Source organism: Silene latifolia, chromosome 4, assembly GCF_048544455.1.
Source record: "Silene latifolia isolate original U9 population chromosome 4, ASM4854445v1, whole genome shotgun sequence".
NCBI classification, from domain to species: Eukaryota; Viridiplantae; Streptophyta; class Magnoliopsida; order Caryophyllales; family Caryophyllaceae; genus Silene; species Silene latifolia.
In genome coordinates, this window is record NC_133529.1 from 36,149,580 (window position 1) to 36,171,014 (window position 21,435).

At 39.0% G+C, this 21,435-nt stretch overlaps 1 protein-coding gene across 1 annotated transcript in view; it reads right to left on the reverse strand.

The window, feature by feature from the left end:
- Window positions 1–8,760: 8,760 nt before the first annotated feature.
- The window catches only part of LOC141651384 (uncharacterized), a 43,215-nt gene continuing 30,540 nt past the window's right edge, over window positions 8,761–21,435 (reverse strand). Inside the window, exon 2 of the mRNA XM_074459099.1 lies at window positions 8,761–9,782. Coding sequence (XP_074315200.1) covers window positions 8,761–9,782 — 1,022 coding nt within the window. The remainder of the gene's footprint in view (window positions 9,783–21,435) is intronic.

The window sequence follows — 21,435 nt, forward strand, 5'->3', positions numbered from 1 at the left end:
ATAAAATTACTCTAATAATTATCTATAGCTCAAAACACATCCGACAAGGGCACGGTATGGCCGATGAAACCCTTATCGAAAAAACTTTTGTTGAGTTCAATCCAAATTTCGAATAAATGTGTCCATGATCCAAATCCACATCAATTTAGGCACGGTATGGCCGATGAAACCCTTATTAACATGAACTCGGTGGATTAACATTCATCACCCACTTCCCCTACGTAACAAGGTTTGTACCCCGGTAGGGCCGAGTGCACTCCCTCGCGAAATAGGTTTTCATGGTTTCTACTATTTGGTAAGGCTATGTCTCAATTAATTGTTTTAGCGAGAGGTCATGTCAATTTATTATCTATCACGTCTTAAGTGAACTAAAGCGGTGAACTACGATAATTGTAATTGACACGGTCGATAAACTCGATGAAAGAAGATGCATGTTTTATTTATGGCGATTTAGCGATGCATGTGACATATAAATAAAATGCAAACATAAAATAAATCCTAGTATGGCCTTCCTAGAATAGAAAAACTATTTAACTATTACATATTCGGAAACCAACTCTATTGGTCCCTTGAACTTCGGTTGTGGCACGCATCTCGAGGTAACACCGTCTTTATGTATCGCCATCTTGAAAAAATCCGTCTTGGGGAACTCCGAGATAAATTAAATTACATAGCAAATTACATAATTTCCTATTATACATTTATAACTAAAATAAAATAAATCTATTAAATTACAAAACGGTGATACGAGATCACAATAAATTACAACCGAATCGATATTCCCATACATTTCGGGAAATACCAATTAAAACTAAGGCCATACTAAGTAAAAATTACATAATTCAAAAATTACATAAATTAAATTATGACAATCATAAAGAAAATGCAGCAATATAATATGTATGAACATGCCCAATTTATGCTAAATCGCCTTTAATTAGCCAATATCGTATATTACTCGGTTTTTACGGATTTGCGTGATTTCAACATTTTATAATCACAAAAATTACATAAATTCATATTTATGCATAAGTTAATTACCCTAACCTCTTAGGACTCAAAATTTAGTCTTCACTAATTATTTGACCATAATTAACTCATATTTCTAAAATTGTTCATTAATGGACCAAAAATTACAAAAAAAAAAAGCTATAAACTACAAATAAATCACAAAATTTCAAATAAATTTGAAATTTGAAATTTAAACTCATGAACATTCTGGAAAAGTACCATGACACTCATAATGTTCAAAACTTAGGTTAAAAATTTCGAAATTTTTCCGGAAAAACAATGTTGCGGTTTATCGGGTTTTTAACAAAATAATCATAAAAACATGAGAAAAATTATATTCATTAACTTTTCAATTTTAGATCTGAAAATGATAATAAAATGCAATATTTGACGTTTTTCCTTAGTCATGGAGTATGTTTTATTAATTTTTCACTAATAATGTCACTATTTATGCTATTTTTCTTCAAAAATCATAAATCATGCACAAAGACTTCAATATAGTCTATTATTTTACACACATCTTGTAAAATTGCATGTGACAACATACTAAATTTCTATGACCAGAATCGAAATTTATCTCATATTAACCTATTTTACACTTAAATCCGAATTTAACAATGAAAAATCCATTTTTCGAGCATAAGAGGTCCAAAGATTTTGAAAATTTCCAGATCATCTTAAAATAATATATGTGACAACATATCCAAAAACCACTGGAAAATTCGAAGTTTAGCTAATTTTCGTCCAAAAATGACATTTTTATCATAAAAATCACATTTTAATGCCATTATTGTATAATATGAACAATAAAAATCCATAAATTAACCAAAATATCCTAATAACATTTTAGGACCAGAAACTTTAACATGCAAAAATTAATTTTGTGATATATCATAATAACACAAATTATACAAGTTTTATATGTTAATCTTTATAACTCGGAAAAACTTTTAACCGATTTGCATGCAAACAACCAAGGCTCTTGATACCAATTGAAGGAAAAGTAGATCTATATACTCAACATATTCATATATGTTTTATTTTAATTTGTCATAAAATTAAATGGTGAACCTTATGCATGCAAACATCAATAGTTAAGAGAAGAAATCGGTTCCTTACATTGCATGTTTCGGATATTTGGGCACTAGTAAGGTCACCTACCTTACTAGTTCTTGAGATCTCCAAATGGAAGAACAAGGATTCAAATATAGAATCCCTCCCAAAAGCATATACCCAAGGAACACTCATAACAACCAACATTATTTAGATCTAGTAATAATATTAGTTTTACTATAAAATTGACACAAAATAAATTGTGTTTTTCTCTTGAATATCTCGGTCAAGAGGGAGTAATTTTTGTGAGTTTATTTCTCTAGAATTATCATAAATTGTAGAGAGTTTTGATAGATTTTCTTACACTAGAAAAATAAGATGAAAAAGAATGAATGAATGAATGAAAAGAACCTCTCCTCTTTCTTTTCTTTTTGGCCGAAAAATATGGCTTGGGTAGGTTGCCCAATACCTTTTATTTTTGCTCTTCTCAAAAGCTTAGGTTTGCATGGCTACTTGTTAGCTTTCATCATTGTGTTTATACTTAAACAATTAACACAATTTCCACTAACTCCCTCCATATTTCGGTATGTTCAAAATAAAATGGATGGTCCATTTTATTTTTTCATTTGTCAATTTGTCACATGTAACATGTTACATGACATGTCACAATGTAATGTATTTTTAACTTATTAAAAATCAACATACTCATAAAATATGTCATTTACAAAATCGACTAGTAATTCGTAATTACTCGTACCAAAAAATGTTTCCAAATTATAAATTACAACATTCTGTATTTATAATAATTTATTCATCCCGTTTCAATTGTTTCTGTAAACAATGATTTCATCTAAGTAATAAAACAATTCGATTACTTAGACCGTGTCTCATTTAATCAAATTTACAATAAGATACGTAAATTATACTCACAAAATCATCCGTCAATTTTAAGCAATTTAATTAACTCGTATCGGTATACGATTAATTAAATAATCAATTAAGAGTATTTCCCTATAGGTATGACCTAAGGGGATCAATCGATCACCACCGTCGTCCACGACGTAATGTCAAACTCTAGTCAGCCAATCATTACCGATATGTGTGGACCAGTTGACTGTAAAATATTACATCCCACATGTATTCTAAAAATGAGATTTAATAATGATATTTAAATCATGTGATCGCACTATTGTTGAGGACACATTTCCCAACAAGGGAGACCCTAGGGCGATTAGAGACCGAAAGGGTATAATCGTAGGTTTAAGGACCGAAAGGTGACGACCTCGCTCTTCTTATCAATAATTTAATCGACTCAGTTGACCCGATAGTGTAGCTGCCACGGTAGACCGAATCCTAGCATATTTCTCTCTTTTATCTGATTTACCCCATTATTTCCTCTCATTCCTTTCTCTCTTACCTTAGCCTCATTAGTTTAGTCAAAACACTTCAAACCCCCAATTGTGACAATCCGACAGACCGAATTAAACAGATAGATAGCAACTTAGCCTCCCTGTGGAGATCGGTCCTACTTATCGCTAGCTTCTGTTAGTTATATTTAGGTATTTTATTTTTGGTACATAACGACCGTATCAAATTTTGGCGCCGTTGCCGGGGAGGCGACGCTTTTTATCTGTTTTATTTTGTTTGTCTTTCGCCTCAAGGGAAGACTAAGTACCTTGAGGTTGTTCTTATCTTTTTCTTTAGTGCTGTTTGGATAGGCCTACAGGTTTATTAGACAGGCTACCGAAGGAGATTATCGAAGGGAAGGCTTGAGTACCTTCGATCCCTTTTGCCGAGATGACATCTGTCTCCCGACTAATCGCTAAGTTTAAGCCCAATCTGAAAAACATGCTAGTTGGGAAAGGAAGAAATCTTGGGGTTGTGGTAATTATTGCACTTCTCCTATGCCACATCCACCCTATCAATGGCCACCGCAACAAGATCCTCCTATACAAGAAGAAGAGATTGCAGAGCTGAAATCTTTGTTAGAGATACTTGCCTCCAAAAGGCAAGAGCATGATAGACGGTTTTTCACGCACATTGATGAGCTCGAGTCTATAGTAGCTTAGTTAGCAGCTGAGTCTGATAGTTGGCAACCAGAAGAGGTATACTTTACTGAGAGCGGTTTTTCCCATGAAGAACCCGTGTTGCCCAATGCTGAGGATGATCTTTATGACTCGGATGACGAATTTCTATCATATTTCAATAGCTTACACGAAGATTTCAGCACTGTACAGGAAGAATCACTCGATCGAGTGACTTATATTAGTCGATCGAGTGAAATTCCAGAAGAAAGTTCTCGATCGAGTGATATTTCTACTCGATCAAGTGAAAATCAGGAAGGAAATGGTCGATCAAGCAACAATTCTACTCGATCGACTGAACTGGCCAGCGAGAGCATTGATTCATCATGTGGATTTGTTTTGGATGACGATTTTGACGATGATAATGGATACGGTGAATCTCCCCTATTCAAAGCCGAGTCGGATGCACAAGAGGCTGCGATTTACGGGACGATATCCACTGAGGAGGGTGACGAAGAGGCAGCTGAGTCGGTGATTGCTCCTAGCGCGGAAGAGGTAATATCTTCCTTTGTAAATGATTCCGTCAATGAGAGCGACCAACCCGAGGTAGTAAACGATAATTTATTTATTGTTTGTTTAAATAGTAAATTGCCTCGTTTAACTAACGCTGCACATTCTAATGCTTTGCCCCTTCCCAGTAGGTCGAATAATTTAACGATTTTCCGCCGTCCTTATCATTTCAATATTGTTAATCTGAAACGGGACCTTATTTTATCGTCTATTGCTCCCGCGCTCCTATATTTTGTGGATAAATTTAGGAGCTCTCATAGGAAATTTGTTAGACTTAAACAGTTGAACATTTTTATTTCCTATATTTTTATTCCACTATGGTGCTACTTATGCTTTTTTGTAGCACATGCGCAAATGTATGATTTAATGCTGCGCGCTTTGAGCTGTTTTGATCATAACCGATTAGAGAGGCTCGAAGAAAAGAAGGTCGAGCTGGGACCTGACTGAAGCTAGCGCTACCCGGGAGGCAACCCGGAGATTTATTTTTCATTTTATTTCATTTCAGTTGTAATAAATGGTTTTCATGCCATAGACTTTATCAGTAATGCTTGTTTTGTTAGTTTGCGGGCTGTTTTTATTGCGTTTTGCAGGAATATACTAAGGATCACTCGATCGAGTACTTTTTGTACTCGATCGAGAGCTTTTGCCGCTGGAGTCAGTCGATTGAGCAGTTTATTTACTCGATCGAGCAACTGCAAAAAGAGAACTACTCGATCGACCACAATTCCTTTCGATCGAGCAAATTTGGAAGCCCATTTACTCGATCGACCAGTGTTTCACTGCCGTCGAGTAGTTTTGACTTGGATTAGCTTCCTGTGACGGTTTTCCGGGTCTTTAGCAACCTCCCATGTTCATGGTCGGTTTGGGGAGGTCCCTCCTTCGCGTATCTTGTAAGCTTTCCGTATTTACTCTCTTTCTCCTTTAGTTTGCATTTCCTTTCCATGTTTTGGTACAATGGGGGCATTGTACAGTTTGGTTTGGGGAGGTTATGCATCCATATCTGTGTCTGCATATTGTTTTTATTTGCATTTCTGTTATCACATTTAATTTATGTATGCATTGTCTTTTATTCTTAAAATTTAAAATTCCATAAAAATTAAAAAAAAATTGAAAATTCAAAAATTTCACGTTTATTTTAGCATATAGGTTGAGTCGGAACGGTGGATTTCCATGATGAAATTGCACTGCAACTGTCTTTTTGCTTAAGCCTTGCATTGAACTATTATCTTTTTAGCTTTGTCTTTTGCATGTCTACGAGTTAATGTTAAATTTAGCTGAACGAATAGACTTGACCTGAAATTTTGGCGACCTACTTATAAATTCTAAGGAATTAGAGCCTTATAAACTGGTGTCATTTGTGACCAGTTTCATGTAGGATTGTGAGTAGTTACTCCTTGCATAACATGTTCATCAATTTGCACATATATGAAATTCAATCGCTTTTTGCCTACATACATTCGGGTTAGTGGTTGGTGTCACATGCAGGGAGGTGCTTACATTTCCCCTTTCTTTCATTTTTACCCATTTAACTCCACATTAGCCAAATTTGCCTGTTGACCCTTAACTACATTCTAAATTTAGCCTGCCTTGTCAAGCTAGTTTAGTGTATGTTTCTGCGGTACATGTTTCATCGTGCCAAGTTTGGTTTGTCTTATATTGATTCGGAGTTGGTAATCTAAGAAGGAAAGGAGGTTGATGAAAAAAAACGGGAAAAACGAAAAAAAAAGGAATTCGAAAAAAAAGAAAAAAAATGTGAAGAAAAGAAACCGAAAAAATAGAAAAAAGAAAGGAAAAAAGGATGTTGTATGATGAGACGGTTTTGCTTCTATGTTTTATCTACATCTTTTAAGGAGTATTTTCAGTTCGGTTTGGTGAGTTTTATGCCAAATGAAGGGCATTGTGCTTATTTCATAATTGAGTTGGAAATGGATATGTCTCATATGGTTCTGTTTAGGTACTAGCTTGATCACCTATACCTCCACATTCCCATAAATGTTTTGCCTTTTCTTACCCATTGCCTCACTTTACCATACTTTTGTAAGCCCTCGGCTGTGATAGGACCTTGTTTGGTTGGAATGTGTGTACGGTAGCTAGAATTGTCTATCATATCAGTTGCATGCATGTTTATGTGGGTCGTAGTCTAGGTGAGCGACTATTTTTCTTTCTCTCTTACATATATATGTTCACCCTTTGCTTCATGAGAGAAGAGTGACCCGTGAGAAACCATTATTAAAGGTCTTGCAAGGTCGACGGTTCAGATTTATTATAAACATCTTACAACTCGTTTGCATTTGACTGTTTTGCTATAAGTGTTAGTTTGCTTGCATTAAATTGGTTTAAGTGGGCATTTGTAGCTAGCTCTGAGTTATCTTTTCCGTTCCATTAGTTTGCATTTAGTTTACTCGAGGACGAGTAAAGGTTTGTTTTGGGGAGATTTGATACGTGCATTTTATATAATCTTTTTAGCCTATTTATGCACGTATTTATATGCTAATATCGTAGTTTATTGCTACGAAATGCCCCGAATATGCTACTTTGGTTTGTTTTGTCTTATTTGCAGGAATGAACCAGAAAGTAGTGAAATCAAGCCTTTTACCGTCCGTTTAGCATGCATTTGGAGGAAGAGTGAATTTGGAGCGGGAATGTAGCTATTTTGAGATGCGCAAAGAAGAAAGATAGCTAGGTGAGCAAAGGAAGAACTTCAAATTGCTAGTGCCTACTTTGAAGAGCCATATCTCGAGTTCTACAACTGATATTCAGTTTATTCTAATTGGTGATTAAATCTTGTCCTCTTAGCTTTCCAACGCCACCGGAATCGCCCTGTTTGCCCAAGTAACGAAGAAATGGTAGCCGTTTGAAGTTCAGTGCGCAAAGCAGGAAATTGTTGCTGGAAAGTACTCGATCGAGTACAATTTTACTCGATCGAGTCCTTTTTCTACTCGATCGAGTAGTTGCCTTTTCTGATTTACTCGATCGAGTAGATTTTCTACTCGATCGAGTGGTTTAAGCTCTAGTTTACTCGATCGAGTGGTTTTAAATCACTCGATCGAGTGGATTCTCTTATGGGCTTGGTCTTTTTAGTTTATTTCCGTCATTAGGTTAAATAATTCCTATTTTTCTTATAAATAGGAAGGTAGAACGTCATTGTAATCTCTCTCTCTCTCTCTCCTCTCTTCTCTTCTCCCCTTTCTCGACACTTAATACATTGTTCCAGTTACTTTGTTCCTCTATTCCGGATTTATTTCAGTAACATTTCTCTCCCTTTTCCTCTTTAATTTAATGTTTATTTCTCTTCCTCTCTTTATTACTTATGTTCTTTATTTAATTATGTTTAGCTAATTCCCTTAATATGTTAGGACTAGGGAAGCCGTGGTAGCAATATGTTAGGATTGACATGATTAGATTAGTTTAGCGATAAGAATTGTATTAAGCAATATAATTGTGATTAGGTTGAATGAATGCATGCAGGAGGCCGATTTATCTAGTTACCTCCGACCTGGATCGAAAGATTGGAAGGGAAGGCTTGCTTAATTACAATAGGTGATACCTAATTAGGGCGAAAGCTAAGTTAGGGAGACCCTAGGGCGATTAGAGACCGAAAGGGTATAATCGTAGGGTTAAGGACCGAAAGGTGACGACCTCGCTCTTCTTATCAATAATTTAATCGACTCAGTTGACCCGATAGTGTAGCTGCCACGGTAGACCGAATCCTAGCATATTTCTCTCTTTTATCTGATTTACCCCATTATTTCCTCTCATTCCTTTCTCTCTTACCTTAGCCTCATTAGTTTAGTCAAAACACTTCAAACCCCCAATTGTGACAATCCGACAGACCGAATTAAACAGATAGATAGCAACTTAGCCTCCCTCTGGAGATCGACCCTACTTATCGCTAGCTTCTGTTAGTTATATTTAGGTATTTTATTTTTGGTACATAACGACCGTATCACCCTCCATATGTAGTAGCATGGCAAGCTTGAAGGATTGCTTGACCCTCTTCTTGGGTGACACATCTTCGATAAATTCCATCATTGCACCTTCTATATAGGAAAGTATCTTCCCATACATATCTCCTAGACTCATACCTTAGCTTCTTCCTAGCTTAGTTGTCAAGTTCTTCCGGGATAAAGTTAGAACTCAAATAGTTAGAAATATCCGCATACCAAGGGTCGGAGTGCGTGATAGCTAATATAGATTCATCGGGAAACCACTCATCAATGGGGATTCCATCATCAACATCCCCTCGGGATTCTCTAGTAAACCGTGATAGGTTATCCGCTACAAGATTCTCGGACCCCGATTTATCCTTGATTGTGACATCAAACTCTTGCAATAACAATACCCAACGGATCAATCTCGACTTGGCATCCTTCTTGATCATAAGTTTCTTGATAGCGATGTGATCCGTATAGATAATGACTTTGGAACACAAGAGGTAAGGTCGGAACAGCTCAAAAGCATACACCACCGCCAACATCTCCTTTTCCGTGGTGGTGTAATTGCATTGAGCATTGTCTAGGGTCTTGCTTATATATGTTATCACATGGAACTTCTTGTCATGTATTTGGCCCAAGACCGCCCCCAATGCAAAGCCACTTGCATCACACATCAATTCGAAGGAGAGGTCCCAATTGGGTGGTTGAACAATTGGAGCCGATATCAAGGCTTTCTTGAGCCTACAAAAACTTTCAACACAAGATTGATCAAATATGAAGGGAGTATCCTTGGCCAAAAGTGAGGTGAGGGGTTTAGCGATTTTTGCGAAATCTTTGATAAAACGTCGATAAAACCCCGCATGGCCTAAGAAACGCCTCACACCCTTGACATTTGTGGGTGAGGGAAGTTTCTCAATCACCTCAACTTTTTCTTTGTCCACTTGGATCCCCTCCTTGGAAATTACATGTCCTAGAACCACTCCCTTTTGCACTATAAAATGGCACTTCTCCCAATTCAATTTCAAATTATATCGGATGCAAGTTTGGAGAACAAGGGAGAGATTCTTTAGGCAATCATCAAATGAGGTGCCATGGACACTAAAATCATCCATGAACACCTCCATATATTTCTCAATATACTCGGAAAACATAGACATCATAGCCCGTTGTAAATACCCAGTATCTGCACCTTCCAAAAACCACCCGATGATGATCGGACTATAACGTGTTTTTGATATGCGTGCGTGGATTGGCTATACATGAGACGGTTTAATGCACAACTTGGATATGAAAAATGATTTCATAAATGGTTTTCTAACTTCATTTGCATTAAAATAACACTATTTAGAGTTAAAACCGTCTTCGCACCCAAAACTGACTCAGAAACCCGCAACTCGAGTCAACCTGAGTCAACCCGAGTCAACCCAAATCCCATATGTCAAAAATAATGCCATGAATGTTTTCATCATGTCATTTCCATTAAAATGACCCTAATTAGAGTCAAAACCGACACCGGGCCAAAAAAACTGACTCCAAATTCAAATCCCGACTCACACGGGTCAAACCCGAGTCAAGCACACAAAACACCTACCTCAAGTAACACCAAAATCATCTTATTAGATGCCCATATTGTTACACGACATCTTATATGGATACCACATATCAACAATGGATGGAGAATTAGCCACGTCCAAATTGAAAGGGACAATACACCCACTTGTATCACTAGGTGGCTCGCGCCTAAAGCAGGTGTCTGCTTAGCCTCTAAGCAAACACAACCGACCTACCATCCCACATTTCTCTATAAATACCAACCATCACACACTACAATATTCATGCGAGAGTCCGCCCCTCCTTCTCCCTTAAACTTCTAGACCCGGCTTCCTAAGTCACAAAATCGACACGTGTTTATGACCTACCGATCGTAAACACAAGCCTTACAAATTTTGTTTGGTACCGTCACCGTGCATTCGACCGACCCATTTGACCAACTCAATTCATCAATCAACATGTTTTAATTAACATATTTTCAACACATTTTCAAAACAAAATCCTTTTTTAAGGCACTCTTTTTAAACTTCTTTGATCGCGAGTAGTCACAACGAAAAAACCGTCTCTAAAGTCGTCTACCACACAAACATCAACATACGTAAGTTTGAGGGTGTAAACAACTCATTTATTTCATGTCTTTACTGTTTTTATGAGTTTACGAGCATGAACAATGTATAACACGATTCAAATATAGGTTAGACGAGCCAAAACCGAGTTTTGGCCTGAGACAGAAGCCCCTTGCTATGCAGGGAGGCTCGCGCCTCTTGTGGGTGTCCAGGTCAGACTCAAATGTGTTTGAGTCCATCTTTCCTTCAACACTTTCTTTTATTTTTTACTTCTTTACTTTTACGGTTTTACCATTTTAATTCATTTTTATGACAAATATTTTGACCATTACAAAAATCATCCTTGGTTCCTTATACCATGACGGTTTATTCCGTGACCCGATGATATTATGGTTAATTACATTTTAATGGGTATTTTAACACCCTTTTCTTTTATTTAGCATTTTTCTCATTTATTTACATTTGCAAACATATTAGTCATAATTCATAATCATCCTTGGTTCCTTATATCATGTCGGTTTAATCCGGGTACGATGATTAACTTGACTAATTGCAAAGAAATGAACTTAACATATTTAGTTCAAATCAAACATTTTACATTTTCATTTGTAAACCATGCTTTTCAAACATGCAAGTCCGACAACGAATATTACTAACATAATAGTAATTATTCTGAGTCATGCAAACAATACTTGCAAATCATTAATCACAAAAAAACGGTTTTAAACAACCTTTTTAACAACCAGGAGACGCCCTTTGGGTCGTCGTCTGGCTCGCGCCCCAAGAGGCCGTCTGTTTTGATGTTTTAAAACCTGGGCAGAGCCCTTTATCTCGCCAATAGGCTCGCGCCTTAACATGGCTGCCTGGCACTGTTCTGTCCCATTTTAGCATTTGTCTAGGACGATCCCGATTACGGTTAATCCGAATACATGGCGGATCAAATTGACAAGCTCACGTTTTTACACTTTATCATTTGAAACACACTTATTCAAATAAATGGATCGTGTTAAGCATCATAATCCGAATTTGGTAAATGGATGTTTAATTTCCGTTCTCACATGCAAATCAATCTAAATCCAACTTTGACACCAATTTCTTGGTACATGCATAAACAACCGACTTAGAAATCTCTCACGTGTTATGTTAAACTTTTGGATGCGCATTCATGCATTTAAACCGTTTTATCAACTCTTGCACTTAAACAACCACGATCGATCAGTAGAGGCCGCTAACGCGGGTGGGATTGGGTGTCCGATTAAAGGGCTTCCCAATACGTACCCTCACCCCTTACTCAGAACCTTTGGATAGTGGATGGCCTTATCCAGGGCGTACGAGAGTCATTTTAGGCATAGAATGCTAAAAGGGGGACGAGTCCTTATTTTTAGTACCTATGTCAAACAACGCTTTTTGCCTTGATTGACCTAGGTATAAAGTAGATTTCGAACGGGTTCCAGGCATCCCACAAATGCTTGGTGGCGACTCCGAACATCTCTGCATCGTTTCGAGACCTTTACCGAGACGAAACCGACCGATCTAAAACGATCCGGTCGAAAGCATTTTTACGCCGCCGAGCGTGGCTTTCAAAAGACCGCTGCATGTCCACAGATTGGCTTGGCGTGCAGGTGGCCCATGACCGCAGATCGGTAGGTGGCCCAAATCCACAGACCGGCCTGTGGCCCATGTCCACAGATTTGGCGACTCCGCTGGGGAAAACTAGGACACTTGTGTCTTTGTGATCCTTAGAGGTGAAACTCGAACGAGGTCGTGGTTAAAAGTGCATTAATTGATATTACGGTCATAAGTCGGGTACCTTGTCCAGGCCCACAACCTAACCTTTTTCGACCAATTGGTTCGTCTCGTCGGCGTGAGTTTTCTCATCCCCGCGTTTCGAATCCCGATTGAGTCAAGCATACCGTTGACGTTACACATTTCTGTTTCGTCAAAGAGCTTTCATCACCTTCGAGCACGAGGCTAGGGCACCCTCCTTACACATTTTGTTTGGATTGGTATCCCTCTCGCAAATCGGGGTCTGATCGCTTAGTGTGTAACCCACCCTTTTAAGCCAAAACCCGTGTCGACATTATGCATAATATAATGAATTGTGAGTGCTTATGTGCTACTTGATCACAAGTCCTTCCGCGTCATTTTCGAACTTTCAAAAAACACCCTTTTGCGCCATTATAATGGCCATTTCAAACCTCGGTCTTTCGCCGACCGTTGCATTTCAAACAACACGCCTTTCTAGGCCGTCGTAATGACGATTTTCAAATCCAGTTTTCTACAACCAAACAACACGCCTTTCTTGGCCATCGTAATGATGATTTTCAAATCCGATTTTCTACAACCATTTAAACACGCCTTTCTAGGCCAATGTAATGATGACTTTCAATCCCGGTTTTTATAACCGTTTCAAAAGCACCTTTTTATGTTGTTATAATGGTCATTTCAAAACCCGGTTTTTATAAGCCGTCGTAATGACGAATTCAATCCTCATAATTTCCAATTTCAAACCATTTGGAAACAAATTTAACCGTTTTCAGATTTCAAATCCAATTTTAAATCTTTGAAAACAAATTTAACCGTTTTCAAATTCCAAATCCAATTTCAAATCATTGAAAACAAATTTAACCGTTTTCAAATTCCAATTCAAAATCAAATCTTTGAAAACGAATTTAACCGTTTTCAAATTTCAAGTTGAAAATCAAATCTTTGAAAACGAATTTAACTGTTTTCAAATTTCAAATCTTTGAAAACCAATTTAACCGTTTTCAAATTTCAATTCAAAATCAAATCTTTGAAAACAAATTTAACCGTTTTCAAATTTCAAATTCAACATCAAACCTTTGAAAACAACTTTAACCGTTTTCAAATTTCAAATTCAAAATCAAATCTTTGAAAACAAATTTAACCGTTTTCAGATTTCAAATCCAATTTCAAACCATTTGAAAACAAATTTAACCGTTTTCAAATTTCAAGTTCAAAATCAAATCTTTGAAAACAAATTTAACTGTTTTCAAATTTCAAATCTTTGAAAACCAATTTAACCGTTTTCAAATTTCAATTCAAAATCAAATCTTTGAAAACAAATTTAACCGTTTTCAGACTTCAAATCAAAACTCAAATCTTTGAAAACAAACTTAACCGTTTTCAATTTTTCAACCCAATTTTAAATCCTTTGAAAACAATTTTAACCGTTTTCATGGCCATTGTGATGACGATTCCAAGTTCTTCAATTCTCGATTTTCAAATCCGCGTTTCGGAATTTCAAAAGCCGTCTTCGGAAACAACACATTGTTTTCAGAGCCGTCACAATCTTAACTCAAACCGTCTTTTGAAAACAAACTTAAGACAACTCTTCAGCTGATCGACTTTTGAAGATCCCTACTCTTCAGAAGCCGTCCATAAAAAGACAAATGAATCATTTTGAGAATTTCTATTTTCGAAATTTCAGTCCACCATTCCGATTCAGCGTCGAGTCAATTAGAGTCCAGTCGATTTCAAGTCAAGTCGTCTAGATAACGTCAAGTCTCTGCCGAAGTTAGTACCTACCTTCTGGTCTAGGTCGTGTCGCCTAATTGTCGAGACATCTTCAATGGCGTTAGCAGAGTCAAAACCCCTCGGGTATTAAACCCGTCTTTCCCCTACATTACGGGTCAAAGGTCAAGTTTGTGTACATGTCTTGTCCAACGGCGTCACGCCAGCAACAAACCTCCAAATCTCGTCAGAAGTCGTCTGTCTAGGCATCGTTATGCTAAAGTCAACACTCGAGTCTAAACTCAAAGTCATGCACCAAGAGTCCAAACGCAAGAGGTCATTCACGATCTTTAATGAACTCATAACCTAGTCACACCGTCGCGTCTTCACAACAAAACTGCCTTTTATACATATGTGTCGCACTTGCCTTTGTTTGTGCAATATCTTGCCAAGACAAGTTATAACGCCTATCGTTATGTCAAATAGAAATACCTTGGGTGTCGTCGATCATCAACCAGAAAATCAACAAGCTGATCAACCTTCATCTGCCATGACTTCTGCTGAAACCAACAACATGGTCCTTCGACTCATAGCTACCGTGGAAAACTTGAGCACTCGTCTCTCCCAAGTTGAGGACAAAATGATAACCGGGAATTTTCCCTCTTCTGATATTGAGCAAAGGGTTAAGCTCCTTGAAAACCGACTACTTGCCAACAACAAAAATAATCCTCAAGAAAACCCTATTGGACACAGTCGGGAACTTTTCTTGGATTGCTCTCATCTCATCCTTCCCGACGATGAAAAAATTCGTGCAATGAGTGAAGATGGACTACAAAGCGATATACCCATGATCTTCGTCTCCATCAACAACATATTCTCAAAGCTGCGAGTCGCTATCGATGATTTGAACACTCAGGTAGCTAATTTGGGGAAAAAGATTGGTAATGCCGAAAATGAACCTAACGACCAAGGAGAAGACCAACACCCAATTCCCAAACAAACAAATGCTGAAAATGAGGAGTCATCCGATGGTTCCCACATCCATGAACCCACAAACAAAGAACATAAAATTGCCTCACGAAACTCCCCTTCAAAATACCAAGCAATTTCCTCAAAACTGGCCATTGACAACGACCAAATCCTGCTTCCGCCCAGGATTGACAAAAACAAAAACAAAACTCACAAAAACAACCCCAAAAACACCAACGTTGGAACCATGGGAAAACATCAAAGGATATTCACATATCTAGGAATAACATATGGCACCGCTCCGAGGATACTTTCTTCAGAAGGATTACTGCAACCTATTGGTCCCACTCCGGATCCAAAACCAGAAAATATGACCCAATTTTGGAATGGCTACGCATATTGTCGATATCAGAGAGGCAAGGGGCATAAAACTGAAATGTGCTACGAGCTCAAGCACGCCATACAAGATGGAATTGAGGATGGCAGGTTTTCACCTTACTCTTAACCACTCCAGATAAAGAACCTGGGCGGCCTAATAGGAAGTTCATCGATTTGGGTGATCGAGAAGGTGAGTATTCTACCAATCATTTGGTAAAAAGGAGAAAGGTAGACTCAACGCCATCCTATCAGCAAGGAGATGAGGCTTTAGTTAAACATGTCATTGACTGCCTTCAGCCAAATTATGCATCCCGTTTGAAGGGTTGTAACATCAAAAGCGTCGAAGACCTATCAGCAAAGATTTCTCGAATCGATGAAATCATTAAAAGAGGTTCAACATCTGCGACCCCTCCCGAAAAGCAAGTCTTCCGCATTACCGAAGTAAAATTTGTGGAGCCTTCGCCAGAAAGAGCCACACACCCACAAAGACAATTTTCAGACTTGGGCATGCCTTATGCCATTGCTTTTAGAGTGCTTGTCTCTGAAGGACTAATCCAACCGATTGGCCCCACTCCAGATCATACACCCAAAAAAAGAGGCCGGTTTTGGGACGGTTCCCAATATTGCCTATTCCATAGGGGTAATGGGCACAGCATAGAGATGTGCTGGAAGCTCAAACATATCATCCAAAACATGCTCGATGGTGGCAGGTTGTCTTTATCAACCCTGAATCATTTACTGGAAAAGAATGGCCTCCATGGACGCCTTACCCCTCAAAACAGGACAACCTTCTAAGATCTTATCCTTCCGGCGTCCCAAACAACGAGAGTGAAGTACTCAAGTGGGTCAATGCTCAAGACCAGACATTCAAGCTGCTGGATGTTACGGAGGAGACCTTTAAGGAGGAAGATGATGATTAGGAGTCCGTATCTACGATTGAGTCTGAGTCTGAGTCCGAGTCTTAGGCTTTCTCATATCTATCCTAGTGTCTGTCCTTTTATTCCTAAGTGACAACTGGGGGCTGTCCCCATGATTCACATGTATTCATCGAGTCTGTGCTAACATCTTATTTATCTAAATAAAAGCACGATTTCCATCTATCATATATTCTCCACTTTGCCATTTCCCGTTGACAACGAGATTTGATTTGAGAATTTATTTAAAACAAACAACATGTTCCAATTCAATGTGGGTACACAAGAGTGACGTTCCGTACCGAGTAATTAAGCAGAGGACTCGAAACTCCGCGTCCATTTTCTTTACCTATTCCATGTCTGGCAATAGAGACCTTTCATTAGCACTATATTTAGAACGAGCTTTTATTGAAGGGATTCTACGATGAACATGGATAACAAACCAGAACATCTCCTTGTTCATAATCAATGACGGAAGGTAAGCCCATTCCCCACAAAAAAATATCCCATCACCAAATATAAACCTCTCACCAACGGGTACATCTTCGTCTGCACCTTTACCAGCCTCGAATGAAGGACAGTAAAGAACCAATAAATTAAAAACCAAAACCAAGGCGAAAGGCCAAAATCAAAGGCCCAAGCCAATAGCCATTCATCCAAAGCCAAAGAGAAAGGCCAAAGTCAAAAGCCCAAGCCAATATCCATTCACCAAAAGCCAAAGCGAAAGGCCAAAATTAAAGGCCCAAGCCAATATCCATTCACTCAAGGCCAAAGCCAAAGCGAAAACCCAAGCCCAAAAGCCCAAGCCAATGGCCATCCACCCAAAGTCAAAGCGAAAGGCCAAAGTCAAAGGTCCAAGCCCATACCCATTCACCCAAAGCCAAGGTTCAAGGCCAAAGCAAAAACCAAAGCCGAAATCAATTCGCTCAAAGCAAAACCAAAGCCAAAGGCTACTCACCCAACGTCAAGGCCAAGACCCAAGGCAAAACCAAAACAAAACAAGATTGAAACCCTTTCCCCAAAAAGGCCAAAATCCAAAGAAAGAATCCAACACACAAAATCCTGGACAAGTGAGTCCAAAATACCAAGTCCAGGACCAACAAGTCCAAAGCCCAGGACCAACAAGTCCAACACACAAAATCCCGGATCGACAAGTCCAAAACACCAAACAAGTCAGTCCAAAATACCAAGTCCAGGACCAACAAGTCCAAAGCCCATGACCAACGTTTCTTCCCTCCAAACTCCGGGATCAACAAGTGCAAAACACAAAAATACCAAAATATGATGTCAAAGAGCTGAAATGATAGCTCAAGACTCGTCAACTAACAACAAACCCAACCTTTCTTCACCCTTAAGTCCTTCCAGAGACTGTTACAGGGAAACCTATCTAGGATCTTGGGGATTCCCCTCAAGGTCATAACCAACACTGCTTCACCCCTAAGTCCTTCTAGAGACTGCTACAGGGAGACATATCTAGGCTTTTGAGGATTCCCCTCAAGCTCGTAATATCACACCTAAACCTTTAAGGACCAGACATGGGATCCTGATCCCACATTTGTTTACCAACCATTTCGTGCTCAGGCCACATCAAGCTTGAGACCCCATTCGGCACCACATTACAAGCCGTAACCCATCGGCCTAAACACCACAAAATACAAACTCCAGATTTTTATCTGTCAAACAAACCTATTATTACCGAGCTCCACATTCCATAATGCCGAAGCCATTTTCGCCCTGACCCAGATACGGAGTCCTCGAATGCTTTGCTACCGAGAACGAGACGTACCTAATATACCCTTAGGGTCCACTTTTTAGTGTGCTCACATGATAAGGAACATTTTTTACAAATTACACCTCTTTGATTCATGATCAAGGAGGAATTATCTCAAATTAATTTCTCGAGTCACCAAACAGAGTTTACCGTCGTGACCCTGACACATTAAGGTCCTAATAACTCGCTTAGGCACACATTCAGAACTACGATCTGGTTTGATTTCACTTCACGAGAATACGTAGGCAGTCCATCATGGGCGCAACCATACACCTCAAAATCGCATTAAGGTCCTAACATCTCGCTTAGGCACACACATTCAGAACTACGATCTGGTTTGATTTCGCAAACATACAAATACGTAGGCATTCCTTGTGGGAAATAAATCTGTATACTTCCCTTAAACTAGAAGGATTATAACGATTTAATACAGATGATCAATGGTCATAAAATAAAATACATAAACAAAAGTAAAGGATTCAGAAATAACCTTTGGTCCTAGCAAATATGGCCTAAGAACAATATCAAAATTGATATTCGCCTATTAGTTGCACCCAAGACGATCTGAGATATGCCCTTTCATTATGCAGAAATCAATCTAAAATTTTCTGTAAAATTTAATTGTTTTTGTGTTCTTGTTGTGATGAGAGAGAGGCAAGGTCAAGAAAAAGCATTAGGGTAGAAATAATTCTCTACCTTTCTTTTTATACAGACCAAAACTTGGAGTCAATTAGGAAAAGAAAAACTTTCCCTAATTTCGGCCAAGTGAACCGAAATAAGGAGTATTTTTCTCCTTATTTTTGGTCTTTCCAAAAATATATAAAGTGTGTTAAATTGTCATCTAGTGAGGATCGAACCCATGACCTCTTGGCTTGTGTACCCTCACTATTACCACTATGACACATTCAACTTGTTGATATTAAATACAACTGATTATATTTAACTACGAATTAACAGATTAATTCGTCCAAACTAACCTTATATATATTTAATTAAATATAACTTATTATATTTAATTTATATTTATTTTACGAATTGACAGTTAATTCGTCTCAACTAATATTATTTAATTTTCATTAAATAATTATCTCATCAACACATTGACTAACTTTTTAGTCGTTTTGGGCATCAATGTAATTACATTTCTATAACCACATTTCTTAAACACGTCCTATAGGTGTGACCTTTAGGGACCAGTTGATCACCGCCATCTGTATGATAATAATGTCAAACTTTCTAGCAAGCCAACCGTTATTAGGTAAACGTTAATCAACTGATTAAATATACGAAGTATACCCTTGTGAACCTGTAAGAGATTTACAAATGTTATCACACTAATTTGTGGAGGACACAAGCTCCAACAGTCCTATTACAAGGGCGCAACCACACCCCCACACACATTCAATTTTCACACCTTCAATTTGCAACCCATTGCACACACAGCTCAGAACTACGATCTGGTTTGATTTCGCAAACACGCGAATACGTAGGCAGTCCCCCAACAAGGACACAACCGCACACCCATTTCAATCTCAACCGTCAACATCAATCCTCAACCTCTTTACTGGGGGCTTCTTCCTTAAGACGTCGCCCATTCCCTGTTTCGTCAAAATCCCACCTTCTCACTCTTGGGGCTTCTCTTTCAAGATGCTACCCGTCCTTTGTCCTCAAACATCTTTTGAGTCTCAACTACAGTCCAAAATAAAATGCCCATAGCCTAGTGCTCGGTTCAGACCATGACAAGGTCTTGGTTTCGCTCTCCGAATCATCATACCTCGAGAAAGGATCTCAAACGAGCAAATGGTGGCGAGGATTTCTGGAGAAGATAATCAATTCGTGTTCCCCAACCGAGCTGACCTTCTACTCCAAGGATCTGATGCGCGTTGTCACCCATTTCTTGGCTAAGGAGCTTCACACACATAAGCAAAGTCTTTCAGAGTCACCCCCGTGTCGTGTCGATACTGAGTTTATATCACGTTCACGACTGCACATTTATCAGTCTGTCAGTATGTGTCCGTGTGAGTCAATGTCACAACGGTCACGTATCTCCAATCTATCCAATCACGGATCTACGAGCAACAAGATTCAATATTAAGCTTCACAACTTTCGAAACTTCCATCTCCCCTAGCGTGAGATATTACATGCTGGTTACTTATATGCTAACTGCTCACATGCTTATGTGCCTATGTGCTTATATGCTTGCGTGCTAGTTGCTTATGTGCCAATTGCTCACATGCTTATGTACTTACGTGCTTATATGGTGTTTGTCTATGAGACTGCGGATTTGTGTGGTCACTAACCATGCAGGTAATCTTGAGAAGACAAACTCACTCCAACTGAGTACTGGGTTCTTCCCAACAAATGGCGACCCATCAAGTGCAAGAGCTTTAACCCCGCCGATTACATGGCTTACGCTACCTCCCAGCGAGCAGCAACTCATATCCCCGGCGAGTCCTGAGAAGTTTCTAACTCCCCAGCGAGTGCCGATTTTTTAAATGGATGTCACACATGCTATTTTCCACAGTTGATCATTCGACCATAGATGGCTGGCGAGCCTTACTACACACCGCGGCTGGCGAGCCCTCCTCATATACGCACCATGGCCGGTGAGCCTTACCACGCACCGCGGCTGGCGAGCCCTCCTCATATCCGCAGCACGGCTGGCGAGCCTTTGTCCGCAAGCAAGATACAACCTAAGGACGTATCCCGAAGATGCCTCGTGTGCGACTCCTTATCAAGCTGGCGAGCCTTTGTCCGCAAACACGCAAGGACATACCCGAAGAAGCCTCAGGTATCACTACTTCTTATGGCTGGTGAGCCTTTATACGTAGTCTAATGGACTTTAAAGGACCCGAATCGAAAGTCGACAGACTCTAAACTGTTCCCGACGACAGGTCCTTGGCTCGAACCCTCGAGTCGCCTTGGCGTTGCCCTTCCCGACGGCAGGTCCTTGGCTCAAACCCTTTTGAGTCGCCTTGACGTCGCAATGGTCTTCAGGTTGTAATCTTCGATTGACCTGGAGATCATACTTTAACTTTCGCCCTGTCCAAGCCTCAGTCAAAGTGGGGGCTCTGTAGATACCCAGTATCTGCACCTTCCAAAAACCACTCGATGATGATCGGACTATAACGTGTTTTTGATATGCGTGCGTGGATTGGCTATACGTGAGACGGTTTAATTCACTACTCGAATATGAAAAATGATTTCATAAATGGTTT